A 20742-nucleotide genomic window follows, 5' to 3' on the forward strand; every position below is an offset into this window, starting at 1 on the left:
GCACCCCGGGGGACAACCTGATCACCTTGTCACCTCCCCAGCACTTAGAACAGTGCTTTGCACATAGTAAGCGCTTAATAAATACCATCATCATCATTATTATTATTATATAATCTTTGGCATTTCTTTGTGTGCTTCTAGGGTACAGTTACCACAGTGGAGCACTGATAAACCAGACTCAAATCGATAGAAGTATGTTTTTAATGTCTTTGTGTAGAAGACTATACTATACAGCCTTGTCTTCAAGGAGTTTACTATCTATCATGAAAAATCTTTAAATGATTGACCAGAGGCGGTTAACTTGGAAGAATTCCCAAGGGAATGACCACTTTATTCTGACAGAAGATCCAAGTTCATGGTAGCATGCTCAAGCTTGGGTTGTGTAGAATAGCTTGAATGAAGCTGGGTCGAATACACACCTTTGCTGTATTCCAGTAGTGATGCTCTTCTTTTCTGCTCTTTAATTTTGACATCGTCTTCCATACCACAAGGGAGTAATTTTAGGGTTTTCAGAAATTGCTCATTGACGGAGGCCAGGTCCAATGATAGTGACAAGTGTTTTTGTAACTTCTATGAATACCGTACAGTTGTCTTGATATTGTTCCTCACTCTGTTTCCCTTTATTGTGCAGCAAAGAACATCCATTGAATCCTGCTTTAGTGTAAAACCACATTCCAATTCCAGGAGTGAAAGGAAAATAAAGTTCTTCAGAAGTCCCTTAACGAGGACTCATGTTGTGCAGGGAGGTTGCATGCTAGCTTCCATAGTCAAATTTCCCCCTTCGTCATGAAGATGACAACCCAGAAGGAGTTAGGGAGGGGAATAGGAGTCCAGGAATGTTGGAGAAGAGGGAAATCAAGAGGGAGTCTAAAGATAAAGGACTGAATTAAATAAAGGCAGTGTTCACAGTGGTCATTCATTAATATGCCTAACAACATTGAACCTTTTTTCCTTACATGCCAATTGTGTGACCATGTGACTGATTGGACCCAAAAAGTTGCAACTTTCTAGTTTTCCCATCTGGTTGCTAATACATGTCAGACAAACTCTAGCAAGAAAATGGAGGAACTTGAGGACTGATCAATTTTTGACCTACTGTCCATATCAAACCTGCTGTCAAGGAGAAATGAAAGCCCAGAGTTCCCTTTGGGAACCATCCTGGACCCCACTCCTCGGTTAGAAAGAAAATCCAGATATTGTTTCATCAAACTCTAGAAGGTGTTTGACACGGTTTGAGGATGAAAGTTTCTTTTGCTGTCATTGTGGCATTGTGTTCATAGTGTTCCAGAGAAGAATGAATCCCTTTCTTGACACTGTTATTTTGGTCAAGGTAGGTGAAACCCGAATTCCTTTCAGATGAAGTTTGGATTTCATGACCATAATTGAATGGAAAACATAGATGTTTTCTGTCAGTTCCTTTTTTCCCCTGAACTCTCACCCTAGTTTACACCTTCTGAGAAATTTTCTTTTTGTTTCTTTTTAGCTTGTTGGTGGTGAATTTGACCTGGAAATGAACTTTATAATCCAGGATGCTGAGAGCATAACGTGCATGTCTGAGCTCTTGGAGCATTGTGATGTGACATGCCAGGCAGAAATCTGGAGCATGTTTACAGCCATTCTGCGTAAAAGTGTCCGGAATTTACAGACCAGCACAGAGGTTGGCCTAATTGAACAAGTATTGCTGAAAATGAGTACGGTAGATGACATGATTGCAGGTATGAATTGCATAAGAGAAATAGTAATTCAGGATCTCAAAGATTGAATTAAGTCTGTATAATCATACTGCAGTCATGGTGATTCCCAATTTACAGACATTCAGAATTATTTTGGTGTAAAATTCAAATGTTTTAGGAGATGAGTAAAGTTGTTTCTCTTTCACAGTTATTTTTCCCTAGTTGCTTTTATTCAGTAAATACTACTTAATTGCTATGAAGTGTGTTAAAAATATCAGAGACATTTAGTAATTTTTAATGCTAATCGTTTCTTGTAAGTGGTTTATTTCTCCCTGCTCCAGCTTTTCAATTAATTGGTGTCTAAGAAGTAAACATATTCTCTCCCCAAAGAGAAGCCTACTTCATCTTCTTGCTGTTGAAAACTGGTGAAATACAGGCACTAGAGAAGATGGTACAAATTTTCCTGTTCGTGGGACCCAGTGAAATGCTGTGTCTGTTGAGTTCACAGCTCAATTCTTTAGTATTGGAAGAGTGACGAATCAAGAAATCAGGCCAACTTGCTTCACTGGCCAAATCGGGCCATTTTAAGAGCCTCCACCCATCACCTTCTGACTGTTGGGGATCCTTTGGTGCACATTCAAGTCGATAGATTCTCCTCCCTATATCCTGGACGTTTTATCTCAGCCCAGCGGCTCCCACCTGTCCCATTCCAGAAAGTCTGGGAAGTGCTGGAGAGAGAAGTTACTGTTCCGGGGCCACCGAGGAAACATTCCAGAGGGCTCCTGCCACATAATAATTATAATAATTTAATTCTAATTAAATACCATAACTATTATGGTATTTAAGTGCTTACGAAGTGTCAGGCACTGTATTAAGTGCTGGGGTGGATGCAGTCCCTATCCCAAGAGGGGCTCACAGTCCCAGTACCCATTTTACAGATGAGGTAACCTAGGCCCAGTGAAGTAAAGAGATCTGCCCAAGGTCATGCAGCAGGCTAGTGAAGGAGCTGGAATTAGAACCCCTGACCTCCTGACTCCGAGGCCCATTCTCTGTCCACTACATCATGCTGCATCATGAACCATTACGTGGCCTCACCGACTTTGCCAGTAATTCTGCCTATTTCTCTTTCTGAGCTAAGGTTACTGCCTTGGCGTTGTGCTATTTTTTAAACTTGTAAAGACCTCTACATCAGGGCCTGGAAGCTGACTGACTTGTCATTTTGATCCATTTTAATAGAAAAATGAGCATTTTAAGTTGAAAGAATTAAAAGATTGACATACTTTCATTTGTTTTTTTTCACCCAGCATCAGCTCCTTTTTAGTTCTTTTCAAAATGCCATATGTAAAATTGGACCACTCATTCTTCTCCATAATTGATTCCAATGATTGACTTAACAGGAATGAATTAAATGTTGGCACTTACTGGCTGTAAACAATGACGTTTTAGCAGTTATCAAACACAAATTCTTTTATGTAAACTAGAATTTATGAAGGTTTTCTATAATGCCGTGTAATCTCTGTAAACAGATGTCTGGATTTAGCCTCTTCAGATTAGTTCTTAAAATATTTGCCACCACCTCTTGGAACATAGATTGAACAGTGGACTAAGATAACTTATTTGTTAGATGAACGCTGCATAATTCATGAGCACTGAGATAGGAGACTTAGTCTCTCTTCAATTTGAGGCTGGTAGAATTGAAGGCATTCATACCCTGATGTAGATGAATATTGCAATGTGGTTTTCACGTAGTTATAAATGCATTTTCTCTCTTCCACATTAGATATATTTGTATTTTAGATGATCTTGGTCCAGATGCCATGCTTAAAAACTCAGTGGCTCAGCCATCACAGTCTCTCACAATCTGTTGCAGTGTTTAATTCAGAATTAATTTTCCTATTTTGATTAAAAATAGCCATTGGAAGCAGCAGGCTGCAGAGTATTGATAAATGGCAAGCAAGGGTGGGAACAAGGGTTTACCATTTATTTTGCTTAAGCCAGCGTTTCTTGTCATCATCCCAACTGGACAAAAGATGAGGCACTCTCAAAGGGCAGTTTCTTTCATTTAATAACCTATTACTGATTCATGTTGTATCCAAATGAAATCGTTTAAGCTTCTTTTTTGCTCTAGGAGAGAAGCTGGCATTTTACTTTTGGAATTCAGTTTTTAAAGTGCTGATGGCCCATCTTAAAAATTCCATCCGCATTTACAAGTTTTACAAACATGTTTTAAAATGAAAGGAAAATTTGCATGTCAAACAACTTATGAAACTTGAATCCTCTGTAATTGTTTCTCAAATTGTCATTAAATTTCTATCATGATGATGACTTTAAAATCCTGTCTTCAACTTCCCTATGTAATAAAAATTCAGACAGCATTAGTTTTACGTACCAAGTTCTTAGAAACATCAAGTTCTTTTTATTGCTAAACTTCTTACCTAGAAAGGGTTTGTATTTTGGGGTTTTTTTTTTGATGTAGCGTTCTCTTCTTAGATTTCATTATTGGCCTAGGCACGCGGGTGAGCTGTAGTTGAATTTTGAGGACTTTCCCCTTTAAGTGAAATAAAGTCATGCTTCAGTTCTCATATTATAGCAGTAAAATTATTCTCATTTCATTTTTTCCCATTCACTCTGGTACCCCATGAATGATGAGTTTCTGTATGGATGAGACTAAGTCGTGTCCAATTTGTTTCACAAGAATTGTCTAGACTATGCAAAAAATAATCTCTAGCCAGTCATTTAGACTGTGATGCTAAATAATGTACTTTAAACCATAGTTCATTTAAAGGATCCATAAAGTCATGGAAAAATTGCATGTATTAAACTTGTAGTTGCATCTCATTTTCAAACAATTTGAAAATATATATTGATAGAAGATATTATGAACAAATTTATTAGACAGCGTAAGTCTAGCTACTAATTGGTAACTTCATTTGCCATTTTAATATTTTGAGCTAATTTAATATTTACAAAAGATTGTTTAAATTTATTTAGATTGCACTCTGAGACTTTTAGAGGGAAACTTCTCTGAAATCTAATAAATAGGCAGGGGACGCAAGTAATCAGAGGCTGTAATGCCCCAGGGACCCCTGGAAAAAACAGTGACCCACTACAGTTTTGGGGTAGAAAAAGTTGTGGGAGTTCAAATGGACTAGAAATTTTTTTTGTAGTCCCCAAATGATTAAATTGAGAGAATCTTTTTGTTCGTTTAGTTATCAATCAATAAGTGGTACTTTGAGTGCTTACTATGTGCAGAGCACTGTATTAAGTGTTTGGGAGAGTACAGTACAGCAGAATTAGCAGTCATGTTCCATGCCTGTATGAGCACGCAGTCTAAAATTATATATTCGGCTGGTAATGAAGTTGGATTATTCAAAGGGAAGGTGGAAATGCTGCATAACTTTTAAATCAGGATGCTTATGGAAACAAATGTTCTGATTTCAAGCAAAATGTTATGATAAGCACCATTTTGGCTTTCAAAAAATACATTTGTTTCTTTGAATGATGGTGAATTGTGATTATAGTACAGAGTAACTTTATTTTCCTTTGAAGATCTTCTAGTTGATATGTTGGGGGTTCTTGCCAGCTACAGCATCACCGTCAAGGAGTTGAAGCTTTTGTTCAGCATGCTTCGAGGAGAAAGTGGAATCTGGGTAAGCTCTGGTCAGAGAAGTATTAAATGTCAGTGTGGTAGTGCCTTAGCTGCATTCAGATTGTTAAATGTTCGTTAATTGAGTGTCTCTTTTAAGAGGTTTTTCTTAACTGACTCAAAATGAATTTGCCATTTCAACGGTTGTGCTGACAATACTTCTATTTGATTGTTTGAACAGCCAAGACATGCAGTTAAATTATTGTCAGTTCTTAATCAGATGCCACAGAGACATGGTCCTGACACCTTTTTCAACTTCCCTGGCTGTAGTGCTGCGGTAAGTGTGTTATTTTTCTTTTAAACATTTTTAAAAATGAAAAACCTGCTTAAACCTTTATTTCTGTAGGATAAAATGGGGCGCTGCAGTAAATTTGTGGGTGCTGTGAGGGCTGATATTTTTTAAAATATTCTGAAGAAAGTATGCAAGTTGCTAAATAATGTTGCATCTCTTGCCAGTGCTGTTGCACTTTGTAAACCCAGAGTATATGGCTATCAGCTTACTGGTTCTGATTCACTTGTCCAGCTTGCTTCTGTACAAATGGTAATAACATTTTTAATAAATAATGTCAAATAATGTTCCTTCTCCAAAATATTGTAATCAAGCATGTAGTAGTTGTAAGCAGTCCTTTTCTTAACTTTTTTTTGGTGGGGGACAGGAATGAGTCCTATACTGTACCTCCTGGTATTTATCAACCTGCATATCTAATTAAATTATATTTTATTAACATGTCTCCCACTAATTAGATTGCTTTCATCTCCACATTTCTAGACTGTGAGCCCACTGTTGGGTAGGGACCGTCTCTATATGTTGCCAACTTGTACTTCCCAAGCGCTTAGTACAGTGCTCTGCACACAGTAAGTGCTCAATAAATGCGATTGATTGATTGATTGATTCCCAGATGAGGCTATATTAAGTGCCGTTTTGCTTGAGGAAATTTCTGGAGGTTGAGGGGTAAATATTTTATTAATTTTCTGTAGGTTTGGGAAAAATTTTACTTAGCTTGGCTAAAACCAACTAATTGAGGTAAAGTATTTCCAAATGTCACATTCTGATGAGGGAAACAAAGCTGAATTATTTGAGAATTAAACCAACTAAGCTAGTTTCCTTTTCTGTTAACTGCACATGTTGAAAGGGTGGTGAAAAACTGTTTCCTACTTGGTAGATTTCCTTGATTCTTGTTGGCAAGAAATGCATCGTATTTCTTGTCCTTTATAATTACTAGAAGGCTAGCAATAATGTACGTTTGAATTGAGCAGTTCCTCTGCATAACAAGTGAAGCAATTAATCTTATTCCAAGAAAATGACGTGATCAACTTTCCCAAAGAACTGAACTGACATCATAGATGGTCAGTTTGGTGGTGGTGGTGGGGAAATCAACCAGGCTGGGGGAATTTTGAGGAATATCACAGCAGGTGTACCCCTGCTCCTTGCTTGTTGATGCATTAGTCTCTCTAGCAGAGAAGAGTCTTTAAAAACAGCCCTCAGTTATTGCACAATTTCTTCCATGATTAATACTTGCGTTTTTCAGTTATGTAAACAATGAATTGTCAGCAGAAAGATTCTTATTACTTTCTCCTTTTGCATCTATGATTTCAGTGTGACCTCAGAGTTTTTCATTATTTGCCCCACATATCCTCTGACGAACTGAAAATGCAAAGCAATTACAGGAAATGAATAGCATTCTTTTATTGCTCATTCACTAAATTGTTTGCTGTTCGGCAGTTTCGTGGTCTTCACTCTTTAGTTGAGTACTATTTATCACGCAGAAAATATACTTGACATTCAATATTTCTTTAGGCTTGGTTTATTTTAAGTTCTCATTTGACACTTAATGCTTCTTTTTCTTTCTTTTTTGACTAGGCAATTGCATTGCCTCCTATTGCGAAGTGGCCTTACCAAAATGGTTTCACTCTTAACACTTGGTTTCGTATGGATCCATTAAACAATATTAATGTTGATAAGGATAAACCGTATCTTTACTGGTAAGTACAGTGCTCCTTTTTATTAAAAAAAAATACAAAGTTTTGATCATAAAAATGACATCCCAAGGTGGACCAGTGCATGAAGCGAAGTGGCATGCATTTTCAAAGAACAAGGGATTAAATAAGATAGATATAAAACAGAATTGAGACCATTGTAGTGTACAAATACAACAATCTCCCATTATCATGCTTTTCTTGTAGGGCTCTCTGAGGACAATGTTATAAAACCTTAATGCCAGTTTGGCTTATAGCGTTCTCCAATTTATGGCAATGCAAAAATTTTCCATGAGCACGTCTCTTCCCCTCCCTTTCAGATATTTTCCCCTTTCTATGATGCCCATGTGTGACAGGGACTGTGCTTTGTCTGATAAACTGGTACCTATCCCAGTACTTAGAGTGCTTGACGCACAATAAGTGCTTAACACATGCCATAGTAGTAGTTATTCTTGTTATTATCATCATTATTCTTATGTGGGGTTCAAAAGCCACACCAGTGGTTAAAGCACATTGATTAAGAACTAGCAGTTGTGGTAGTTCTTTACCAAATTCAAATAATTACATTTAATTAATGATGCTTTATTCACATGGGTAGAAAAATGGAAATTAGTGATTTTAAGATAGTTACCTTTTTTTAAATGGCATTTTTTTAGGTGCTTACTGTGTGCTAGGCATTGTAGTAAGCGCTGGGGTAGATACAGGGTAGTCATGTTGGACACAGTCCCTGTCCTACAGGGCTCACAATTTTCATTCTCATTTTACAGATGAGGTAACTGAGGCCCAGAGAAGTTAAGTGACTTGACCAAGGTGTCCCCCAGCAGACAATTGCCAGAGCTGGGATTAGAACCCAGGTCCTTTGATCCCAGGCCTGAGCCCTTTCCACTAGGCCATGCTGCATCTCATTGCTTATATATTTGACCTGTGAATTGGTTTTCCATTTGTAAACTGTATGAATATAAGTAATGAATATTCTAATCTTGGAAAATTGCATCTCCATATGTACTTTAAAAGGCCATTGTAAGTGCAATTCCTTTCGTTTTTATTCCTACTGCTAACTCTGCTTTCTTCACAGTTTTCGAACTAGCAAAGGTGTTGGGTATTCTGCTCATTTTGTTGGCAACTGTCTAATAGTTACTTCACTGAAGTCAAAAGGCAAAGGTTTCCAACATTGTGTGAAATATGACTTTCAACCACGGAAGGTAGGAAATATTCTGCCTCCATTCCAAGGAAACAGCTGATTTTTTTTAAAACAGAAACTCTGTCTTGCCTCTTTTTATCCGAATTGCTCCTCTTGTTTTAGTCTGAAACTTTACCACTCACTTTCTTTCTTTGTTGCAATAAGCAGAGATTCATACCCACATCTATAATTTAGCCTGGTACTATTAGTGTTTCAAGGTTTTCAAATAAGGTATTTAATTTATGACCTAGCTCAATCTGCTTTGAAGGTAATTGCATCGTATTGCAATCCCGACAAAAATGCTCAGAAAATGTAGAACCATTGCCCTCACAGGGTAAACAATATAAGCATAAGTTAATCTTGAATGTTAATCTTAAAACAATCTGCTTTGTATTTGGTGATCCTACCTCTTCTTACTCTAGCTCACAATCTCCAAGTATTACTCCTAAATTAATTTTTTATCACTCAATTGTTTAAGTGATTGTCCTGTTCGATCAGAGGTGAAAAGAGAACCACCGTATTCTTTTTATAAGAAATCTGAGAAGTGACTGACTTTTCAACTTTCCTTTAAATAGTTAATGCTTCCGTTGAAAAATAACAGTATCAGCACTCTTTTTGGAGGTACAACACGGCGTCATAAAACAAGACAAGACAGATGTCAATGTATTTTTGATCCAGCAGCTTTTCATGGGTGTGGTTCTTAAAGAAAGCTCTTAAACAGCATATAATCCAAGGCTTTACTAGTTTTTAGGTCCTTTTCAGAGCGTGCGTCTCTGTGTACTGTCTTCGGTAGAGGATTTTGCTTGTTTCACCTATTATTCATTGAGTTCAAACAGCTTTGATCTTATCCTTGCTACTTTGCTGTGCTGACCTTTCTAATTGGTAAATGCCCAATTTACTCCGGTCTGGAATTATTTCAATCTTTGAAGGTGGGCTATTTACAAGTAAAGCTAACAAGTCCTTTCTCAACCACAGAAAGCTGCAGGAAGTTTCAAATTTTTTTCACCGCCCCCAAGTTGCTAAAGTTTGTAGGCAACAATTTCAGAATGCCCGGCCCAGTCTTATTGAGGCCAGGTCCATAGAAAAGGGGAGAATGCTCTCTAGAGAGGGGCTCGAACACTTTGCCAGCTACTTCTGGGTCCTCATAAGTATCATTATGGTGGAAGGAACTCTTGGAGCAGAGATGTAAGTCCTGGGAATATTGGTGGCAGATCTGGGACAAGTGACATCTCACACTCCCTTCTGCGTCACCCTGACTTGTTCCCTTTGCTATCCCTCTCCCTCCTCCCCACTTCCCCAGTTCCAAAGCACTTAAGTATTTTTCTGTAATTTCATGTATTTGCCTCGCTGTTTCTCTCCCCCCACACCTCTGGACTGTGAGCTCGTTGTGGGCAGGGAATGTCACTGTTTATTTCTGTACTGTACTTTCCCAAGTGCTTAGTACAGTGCTCTGCACACAGTTAGCACTTAAGAAATACGATTGTGTGAATGAATGATAGCTAGAGCTCCAGACCTGATCCTTACATTGATTCCCCAAGTCATCGGATTGTTTGGTACATGTACCATGGTTTGGTGGTATTCAGCCATTAGTCATATTCAGTGTTTCTAGTCTCCATATCTTTATCTTTATTGATTTATTTTTTTTTTCATTGGGGTTTCCAGTCCCTTTTATTTCCCTCTTACTCAATTGATGAGGCAGGCATTTGAGGGTTTTTGACATTCCATCCCAATGGGCTTATTTTTCTTTCCTACTTAAAGCAATATTTTTTTTAGCTGAATAAGCAATGTGTGCTGCTTAAATTGACATGCACACAATTTTTATTGTAAATTTGGTAGACAAGATGCAAACAGATTAACATGAGACAGTCATGGAAGAGTCATTAATTTGATTCATATTAAAATGGTGATGGAGTCTCCCAGCGGTGACAGTGGATGATCCTTTGTCGTGAGACTTAAGGTCTGAGGAGCTGCACAGATTAATTATAATGCTATTATGAAAATAAAACAGACATGAACTTGCAAATAATATACGTAGGACACTTTAACGAAAATTTCATTGGATAGTGAGAACAAATGACAGAGGCATTTTAGAAGGGAATAACACACTATATACATGTTTGCTATATAGCTAAATAGATGTAGGCAAATTTTTATCTGAATTAGACTTAACTTGAAAATCTTTTGTACCTGGATGCCTTTGGTATCTTTGTACGTGCTTGTTATTCTTCAGTATAATTGATGGAATTAGATTTGGACTGCCAAGTTTAGGTTTTTCTGGGTGAAATATATAGGGAAGATTTGTGCCAAATTGCATAACTTGCATATAAGCTCAGTATCTTTCACTTGTATTTATACTAAAATAATTTTGGAATATTTTGATTTTAAATAATAATTACGGTACTTGTTAAGCACTTACTATGTGCCAAGCACTGTTCTAAGCACTGGGTAGATGCCAGGTAATCAGGTTGTCCAACTTGGGGCTCACAGTCTTAATCCCCATTTTCCAGATGTGGTAACTGAGGCACAGAGAAGTTATGTGGCTTGCCCAAGGTCACACAGCAGACAAGTGGCGGAGCTGGGATTAGAGCCCACATCCTCTGACTCCCAAGCCCAGGCTCTTTCCCCTAAGCCATGCTGCTTCTCTAAATAGTTTATATAGTTGTTGCCTGCAGAATGCAGATCATGGACAGCTAAGATTATGCCTGTGGTAAAACAGAAGATTACAAAAATATGCCTAAAGCTTAAACCAAATGCACCTTGAACTGTAGTTTTCTTATAAACATCATTCATTAGCAACCAAGATGACTGACTCTGACAGAGTAAAGGTTTCACTAGGTATTTCACTACTTTTCTATAGCAAGGCTAAGTCAGTATATTCTTAGTAGTTTAGCAACATTACTTGTCTTTGAGGACTGTTATTAGAGGGGTATAGGTCTTTAAATTAGCTGGCCTCTTTAAAAGAGGGGATCAATAGATGAAGTATGAGATGAAGAGTACAAAGAAGGTAACAATAAAAATAGGTGACCAAAGTGTGAAGGCTATCAAAATTCCTTTTCATCAAAAGATATTTAGAGAAGCAGCATGGATCAGTGGAAAGAATATCTGCTTTGGAGTCAGAGGTCGTGGGTTCAAATCAATCCCAGCTCCGCCAGTTGTCAGCTTTGTGACTTTGGGCAACTCCCTTAACTTCTCTGTGCCTCAGTTACCTCATCTGGAAAATGGGGATTAAGACTGTGAGCCCCCCATGGGACAACCTGATCACTTTGTAACCTCCCCAGCGCTTAGAACAGTGCTTTGCAAATAGTAAGCGCTTAATAAATGCCATTATTATTATTAGTAGTAGTAGTAGTAGTAGTGTAGTAGTATTTATTTGTTTAGGGTATATCCTGACATATTGTTCTGGGCTAGGGAGGCTCTTATTCCAAGGGATTTAACTGTAATCTAGTCCAGCCTGCTAGAGTCTTGAAATTATGCAAAAAAATTATTAAACAGAAGCCAAAAAACAGGTAATTGAAAATATTAAAACCTAAAAGCTTTTTGTAGTTGTAGAGCACCTGTGAAATTTGTTAGAACGTTAAAATGTTCAGAACATGGACAGGTAGTAATGAGTAATGATATATATGAGCATCTCAATTGTAATTCTTTCAAGATATTTTCAATTGTAGGATTTATAGTGATCTGACAACTATTACTCTACTGAGGCGTAAAAAGGAAATTTTTTGTTTGAGTAATTTTGCATGGGCAACTGAAATGCTCTCAGCCTTATTTTTAAAATAGTCTTATTCTCATGGTAAATAGATGTCATTTCATGGCATTTTGAATATTGATTTGGTGTGCAGTGAGTAAGCAATTGTGTTAATGTTCATGACCGTTTTTTATTTCTTCTAGTGGTATATGATTAGCATCGTGCACATTTACAACCGCTGGCGAAACAGTGAAATTCGATGTTACGTTAATGGCCAATTGGTTTCTTACGGCGATATGGCTTGGCATGTAAACACAAATGATGTAAGGTTTTTCTCTTTTTTGATTCCTTTTTAGTTTAATAGTTCATTAGATTTACTCTCAATTACTTTCTTAAAAATCTTTCATACTGTTTAAAGATATCCAGATAAGTGGGGATGAAAATGATAGCGTCCTTTTGACAGTCATCCTCCTCAGCAAAATCATTTTTTAAGTGCCAATAATGTATGTAACTTGCTACTAGCGTTTGGAAAAGTACCAAGAAAAATGGAATTAAAAATGGTTCTTGCACATAAAGATGCTTACAACTTGAAGGTTTTGGGAATAGGAGTAATTAAACACTAAAAATAACCGTCAGTTACCAAATGCTGCTGAACAAGATCTGCGAACAGTGTGGTGATCTCTTTTCATTCCTCATCCTCCCCCCAGCCCCCCCAGTTGAAGAAACAGAAAAACAGCCTAGTCCTGAGATTCTCAAGTGTGAAAGGCTTATTTCTTGTCCTTTTTTGATCTCGTCGGGGCATATGCTTTGTCTCTGTGGTGGGGAGAGATGAGGGAAAGAGAAGTGTCCTAGGGTCTGAAGCCCTGTGCAGCTTGACTCCAGGTTTCGGGTCGGATTCCTCCTTCACGTGCCCTTCACTTCAGGGCCTCAATGGCAGGCCGAAGGGCGGAAAGAGAGGGTAGTGAGTGGGAGGAGGAAGTGGGGTGCCAGTGATATTTAAATCAGTTTTCTTGTCCCTATGAATATTGAAAGCCGCATTGCATTTCAAAAGCATGACTAGATTTACACTTGTCAGTGTGATAGTCTAAGCATTTTTGTAACTTCTCTCCCAGAGAAGCAGCGTGGCCTTGTGGATAGCGTCAGAAGGTCCTGCTGTGTGACCTTGGGCAAGTCACTTAACTTCTCTGTTGCTAAGTTCCCTCATCTGTAAAATGGGGATTAAAACTGTGAGCCCAATGTGGGGCAGGGACTCTGTCCAACCCAATTATCTTGTATCTACCCTAGCACTTAGAACAGTGCCTGGCCCAAAATAATCACTTAACAAATACCGTAATTACTATTATTACCTTTTGATCTCACATCTTAAATGTGCAATTAATGTTTTTAACAGAGCTATGATAAGTGCTTTCTTGGATCATCAGAGACTGCTGATGCAAATCGAGTGTTCTGTGGTCAACTTGGGGCAGTATACGTATTCAGTGAAGCACTCAACCCAGCACAGATATTTGCAATACACCAGTTGGGACCTGGATATAAGGTAGTATAATATCCTATTGTTACGTGCTAATGTGGTATGAAATGGAATTAGTAGGATTATAGTCAGCATTTATATTTAAAGTAAATGTTCAGAACATGGGTTTCAAAATGCTTTTTTATCAGTAATATCTGTTGTATTTTGATATTATCATGATTTCGTCCAGCCTTCATTTTTTTTTTCTGGCAACGAAGCGGTCAGTGTTTTCTTGACCGAAGTGGTCCTTTCCATCCTGTTAAACTTTTTTTTAGAGAAGTTAACAGTTTATTAAGATGTCTTTCGAAAACAGTATGTAACCACGTAAAGAGCTTCTTGAACGTAATGTGTGGGAACAATTGATGAAAAATAGTGTAATAAAGTAGGGTTGGAAATCCCTAGAATACATGTCACAAGGTGGAATGTGAAGTCATGATTCTTGGTTTGAACCTGCTGCCTCTTATGACAGAACAATTTACTGTAGTGGATGCTAGTGACAACCCTAGGGAAAACGTTTTGGACATTATCTACTGCTGTCCGTGGTCTCCAGCATTCAGGGTTCAGGACAGCAGCGGCTGGTAATAAGTCTTGAAGTTGTTCTCTTTGGAGTCGATGGCTAGCCACAGCAATGACGATGGCACCATCTTCCTCCAAAAGGATGAACTTATTCCTTCTGGAGAGACCTAGGAGACACTCAAGTCCATTTTACAGCCCGGACCATCTCTCCCCCAACTCTTCTTCATGCTGGGAAGGTCCTGGCAGATACCAGAACCACGTTTGCGGAAGGATTGGAGAGCTTTTACCACATGGCCTGTAAAAGAGGCTCCTTCTCAAACTGGAGAGCCCCCAGGGTTCTAGCTGGTTAGAGGACCAGTTTTATTTGGTTGTGTCATGAAATCACCACATTTTCAGCTGACACTAAGCTTTGTCAGGTGGTAAAATGCTAGGCTCCTAGGAGGGCAGGGATGGAGTCAACCAACACTAGTGTATGCTATTCTCCCAAGTGCTAGTACAGTGCTCTGCACGCAATAAGTGTGCAATAAGTACCACTGAATGATTGAAAAGCTCATAAATCTTAGTCATTGAGCCAACAAGAGTCAAATGAGTAAGTACAAGTAAGTTAATTCAAAGCCCATCGATAGGGAACTGTATTTGGGACTACTTTTTGTCAGCCCTGATTCAGGAAAGAAGTCATAGATCCAATTCAGCTTTTCTTCAACTCATCGGTCTTTTGTTTGGTGGCGGCTCAAAGGTCCAACAATTCTGGACAACAGACATCATCCGGAAGGTATAAAAAAAAGAAAGAGACCATCAGTTAAAGTAACACAAAATTATCTGTGACTGCACCTGGAATACTCTGCAGTTCAGTTTGCTGCATCTTAAAGAGGGAAGAAGGAACAGAGAAAAGCAACAGAAACAGTAAGGGGGATGGAACAGTTCAGTATGACAGACTGAAAAGATTAGGACGCTTTAGACTGGGTAGGTGAAGACTGAGTTGTTTTGATTCACGTTGACAAAATTAGGAAAGGTTTGGACCTGGAACTGTACACCAATTCCAGTCCACTAGCAAACTGAAAAAAAGCTTCCTCAAACACTGAGCAATAACGTGGAATTTATTACTTCAGTAAATAGTGCCAACTAAAAATACCAGTAGGGTTTAGATAAACACATGAGTGTTAAAAGCCCATAGTGGTTTACTGATGGGGAAAAGCCAGGGATGTGAGATGGCCTGTTAAAGCACTGACAGAGAAAGAAACCAAATCTTCATTTGTCATCCTTTTTTAGAGGAGGAGGGTGGTGGGGGAATGATATGGTATTTAAGTGGTTGCCGTGTGCTAGGAACTGTACTAAGCATTGGGATAGCTAAGGTGGGACATAGTCAATGTCCCACATAGGGCTCATGTCTTAATCCCCATTTTACAGATGAGGTCATTGAGGCGTAAAGAAAGTAAAGTGACTTGTCCAGTGTCATTCATTCATTCATTCAATCATATTTATTGAGTGCTAACTGTGTGCAGAGCACTGTACTAAGCTCTTGGGAAGTACAAGTTGGCAACATGTAGAGATGGTCCTTACCCAACAGTGGGCTCACAGTCTAGTCACAGTTCAGCAAACAAGTAGCAGAGTCAGAATTCAAGCTAATCCTGCCCTCCCAGGCCAGTCATGTGTCTCAGAGGAATGGGAAGGGGAAAGAGAACAAGGGCCTTGCCTTGTTATAGAGATCCCTATAAATGAAGTGACAACTGTCAGAATTGAAGAAACCTGTTTGTTCAACCTATTTTATGCAGCCGTGCTTGTGGATGTGTGTGAAATCCAGACTCTGGTGTCAGGATATCATTCCACTGTACTGGTTCACTTTTCCAACTCAATCCGTGAAAGTCTGTGAAACAATTTTGCAGGAGTTCCCTTTCCCCCTTTTATATTCCCTGATTGTTGGCAGCATTGCAATTTAATAATAATGATGATAATAATAATTATGGTGTTTAGGTGCTTATTATTATGTGCCAGGCAAAGTTTATTAACCACTGGGATAGATACAAGCAAATCATGTTGTACACAGTCCGTGTCCCACTTGGGGCACATAGACTCAACCCTCATTTTACAGATGAGGTAACTGAGGAACAGAAAAGTGAAGTGACTTGCCCAAGGCCCCACAGCAGGCAAGTGACAGATCCTGGCCTGTTCTGAGTTTGGCCAGGAACGTGACTGCCAACTCTGCTGAATTGTACGCTTCCAAGTGCTTAGTACAGTGCTCTGCACGTAGTAAAGTGTGCCGTGAATACCATTGATTGGATTATTCCTATTTTAAAAATTGATTTTCTAATTGATTTTCTTCAAAACTCATTCTTAAAGTAATGAATAGCTTCCCTATAGATGTTTAACCAGTTTAACACCTCTGTGTTAAATTTTGATCCAAGAAGTATTTGAATATTGTTCTTTAAGAAAAGACAATTTCTATACTCTGTAAACGTGACATTTTCTGGTTTTTGTTAAGATTTCTTAGCATTTACTGGGTCTATCATGTAAAAATGGTTTGATTTTATAAATAAGTTGAAGCCTCAAAAAGAGCTCTTACAAGAAACAAGAGAATCCGAAGGCTAGGTTAGTAGGGGGGAGTAACGCAAGAACACAATTCGAGAACAGTCATATTGGGTCAGAGCATTGACTTGTCTTCTCCTGTTTTAGTTGTGTGGAGGTCAGAGTCATGGGTTAGAATCCCGGCTCCGCCAATTGTCAGCTGTGTGACTTTGGGCAAGTCACTTAACATCTCTGTGCCTCAGTTACCTCATCTGTAAAATGGGGATTAAGACTGTGAGCCCCCCGTGGGACAGCCTGATCGCCTTACCTCCTCCCCAGCGCTTAGTACAATGCTTTGCACATAGTAAGGGCTTAACAAATGCCATCATCATCATCATTATTATTATTATAACCTCCGGCTCCTTCAGGCAACTTTCAAATCCAGGTCAGTTAACCCAGACCGTCAACAATCAATCAATCAATCGTATTTGTTGAGCGCCTACTGTGTGCAGAGCACTGTACTAAGCGCTTGGGAAATACAAGTTGGCAACACAAGTAACCAGACTGTTTCAGGTAGTGCATGCTGCTTATAATTTTTATCCTCAGAATGAGAAATATGAAACTCTAAATTCGGGTAAGATAGAAGCCTCTATTGAACTTTATACTGTTTATTTTTAAGTGGACAAATGAAGGAAGCATCCAGGATCCTGTTGTTTCAGCTACTGGTGTTACGTAGCTCTTAAATTTGAAGCGCCAAATGGTATTTAAGTATCCGGTGAGGCAGCTGGCATTCCCTTGGGCGGAGGGTGGAAGGCTTGTCTGTCTGCTGGCCTGTAGATAGCACTTAATAAGTTTCCCCGTCTGAAGTTCATTGAAAGCAATTTAAAGTGGGTCCGACTCTCATTTCCTTCTCCCTCTCTGGGGCCAGTGATTTTGCTATTGAGTAGGCAAGCCAGGCTATTCATTATGATGCATTCGGCCTCTTATTGAGACCACTAAATTATTTAAATATCTGCATTGTTTTCCTTTTCCCAAAGCAGTTTAGTTTTGTAACTCATCTAAACACCGTTAAGGATATTGACAGGAAACATAAAAGATCCCAGATGGAGATGAAGTCATATCCCTTCGGGGATCTTTAGCCTTTTGTGGTTTCTTGTTATTTTCTATTAAATGCTTGATTTTTTTTTTTTTTTAGAGGTTTCTCATCATGGTAATGCAAAACATAACAATTTAAAAGTAAAGAGTTTCGGTTTCGTATCTTATCTACTGGCTGCTTTCCTGTCAGTGGAAGATTTTCTTATTAAGATGTATACTGTTGTTACAGTCTTCCCAGAACGTTTTTCATCATTTTTTTTTTCCCCAGAGCACATTCAAATTTAAATCTGAGAGTGATATTCACCTTGCTGAGCATCACAAACAGGTCTTGTATGATGGGAAACTTGCCAGTAGTATTGCCTTCACTTATAATGCTAAAGCTACAGATGCTCAACTATGCCTTGAATCGTCCCCTAAGGAAAATGCTTCTATTTTTGTGCACTCTCCACATGCACTGATGTTACAGGTTAGTGTTTACCAGTACTTGATTCCTGTGTTCTCCTAAATAGCTCTAGAAGTGATAATGGTTTTCACTTAATAATGCTCTGAGTAAAACCTTTCTTTGATTGTTTGAAGCCTCTCAGGAGTGCTCTTGTTCCCTTTTTCATTCTCCAAAAGCAGTTTTCTCCAATTAACCCTGAATGTTCCTCTTTCAAGAGTGGTCCTTATCGGAACATCCTCCGTGGGAAGGCCAGTATGCATTGTAGTTTCTGTGTCCCATAGCATCGCTAAGATCTGTAGCTAGGAGGTGTCCTAGGTGCTCCTCTTTAAGAGCCAAGAATGTCATTCCTGTACTTGTTTTCTAAATGGACAGAATACTTGAGTGATACTGAATCTGATGCTATACTTGCCAGGTAGCTAAGCAGCTCTAAAGAGTTGTTTTTAACTTTCTCAGTTCTTTTGTATACTTTGAAATGTAGAACAATACATTTTTACTCCTACTTTGGAATTTTTTGTGGACCTCTGAATTAACAGCAAACTAGTAGCAACTGAATTTTGACTTTTAGACTGTGAGCCCACTGTTGGGTAGGGACTGTCTCTATATGTTGCCAACTTGTACTTCCCAAGCGCTTAGTACAGTGCTCTGCACACAGTAAGTGCTCAATAAATACGATTGATTGAATGTAGATTTTTAAATGTGGTGCCATAACGATGATGTGTAATGGGTGATTTACAAAACCAAAGTGGGTATCGTGCTTACTATTCTTGTTAGGGACTTGGAAGTGGGCTGGGAAATGTGAGCTAACTTTGAAACACTTTTTTTGTCCTTTCTGACTATAGGATGTGAAAGCTATAGTAACACACTCAATTCACAGTGCAATTCACTCAATCGGAGGGATTCAAGTGCTGTTTCCTCTTTTTGCCCAACTGGATAATCGACAGCTCAATGATAGCCAAGTGGAAACAACAGTCTGGTGAGTCGTCTTTAGGAAGACTTGGCATTTTGCACTTGAAGATCATTGTAGATTGTCTTTGTTCTCGGTGCTTTTTATAAACATGTGCCAAGTTTGGTCCCTGTTCTTGGAAATGGACGCAGAGGCATATTGACATAAACAGAAATCATTCCTGCAGATTATCAAAACCATATCCCTAATGAAAACCAGGGTAGTCTGCTGTATGCTGTGGGCCACTGGAACCCCTCCAAGTTTGGCCAGGTAGCCAAAGTAATACTTAAGTGGCTAGCACTATTTATATCTGGATTAGGCTGGGTTTGGGGCATTGTGGGGGTGGGCATGGGTGGTGAGGAAGTTACCGGTGATTAAACATTCAGTGAATTGGAGATGGGACTGGGAAAGACATTGTTGAGCCACAACCATTTTAGAGAACTGGGGAGATCCTGAGTTATTTGGGTGGTTCTGGACCCCTCCACCTCTGTGTAGTTGGGACAGGGCCCTGAAGAAACTGAGGCAGCATTAAGGCACTGACCCACTCCCCACCACTGGACTGAGTGGAGCCCTGGACAGTAGGGATCAGCATTCAGGGAGATTTGGGGACTTTCCTCCCTTGCTATAGTATCAACTGTTTCCTTAGCCGTAGTGACAGTTTAAGTGACATCCCTTTTTATAGACTCTCTGAGTCTGAGTCTGGCTCTCCATTGATTTGGATAGTCATTTGGAGTTCCCCTCATGCGAAGCATATGTCTACTCTTTTGGTAAATTAACTGAGAACCAGTTTGTATTCATTATAGCTGAATTTAGAAGGACGGTCTTTATTGGAATTCTTGTATAGGACTACCCCGAATGGTGATAATATAGGAAATTATATATAAAATAAGAGCTGGCTGTTATGATTGCCAAAATTCTTGTTCAGATCATTGAAAAGGCCACTGAAATCTGATGGCCAGTATTTTTCTTAGATATTAATTTAGGAGAACATCAGTAATTGACACTCAGGGATGTGATGTCAAGTGAACACCAATCAGTTTTGAATTGGTGAAAAATGAATGACTGAAGCATTGTTTTCAATAGTTTAAAATTGCATGGAATAAAGTCATGGATCACTTAGGCGAAGTCTGCAGCAGGTACAGAAGACAGCTTGTTTTTTTCAGATATACTGGCTGCTTTGGAAAGAGATGTATTTGAGAGTTAGGGGAAGCACAAATGGGCTATGTGGGGGAATAAAGAAATAAGACTGAAGAATATGACAAGAGTGCAAAAGATAAACCTAAGTGGAGTCATTCAGTCAAAATCACATTCATGTGTTGAGTGTATTCATATACTCAGAGTGGGATGGGACTTTGGAAATTGCCAGTTTCATTCCCCCTGCCTTCTGGAAAAATCACACTTAAAGTATCCCCGATAAATGAATATTCTGTCTGGTATGAGAGTTCACTAGCACCTCCGAACCTGGGGAAGACTGATGCTATACCAGGGCTGCAGTGGAACATTGAAGTAGCTCAGGGTATCCTCAGATCTGTTCAGGGTTTCAGGGACAATTTCCCCACTCACTTCCCTGCAG

General features: G+C 39.0%; 1 protein-coding gene across 7 annotated transcripts in view; it reads left to right on the forward strand.

The window, feature by feature from the left end:
- NBEA (neurobeachin) overlaps nt 1-20742 on the forward strand; it is a 448073-nt gene that overhangs the window by 62207 nt on the left and 365124 nt on the right. For all 7 annotated transcript variants that reach the window (XM_038761708.1, XM_038761703.1, XM_038761704.1 and 4 more), the window contains exons 2-10: nt 1484-1715; nt 5223-5323; nt 5501-5596; nt 7181-7302; nt 8372-8498; nt 12365-12484; nt 13552-13698; nt 18053-18250; nt 19066-19199. In XM_038761708.1, coding sequence (XP_038617636.1) covers nt 1484-1715; nt 5223-5323; nt 5501-5596; nt 7181-7302; nt 8372-8498; nt 12365-12484; nt 13552-13698; nt 18053-18250; nt 19066-19199 — 1277 coding nt within the window. The remainder of the gene's footprint in view (nt 1-1483; nt 1716-5222; nt 5324-5500; nt 5597-7180; nt 7303-8371; nt 8499-12364; nt 12485-13551; nt 13699-18052; nt 18251-19065; nt 19200-20742) is intronic.

Source organism: Tachyglossus aculeatus, chromosome 20 (assembly GCF_015852505.1).
Source record: "Tachyglossus aculeatus isolate mTacAcu1 chromosome 20, mTacAcu1.pri, whole genome shotgun sequence".
Classification (NCBI taxonomy): domain Eukaryota; kingdom Metazoa; phylum Chordata; class Mammalia; order Monotremata; family Tachyglossidae; genus Tachyglossus; species Tachyglossus aculeatus.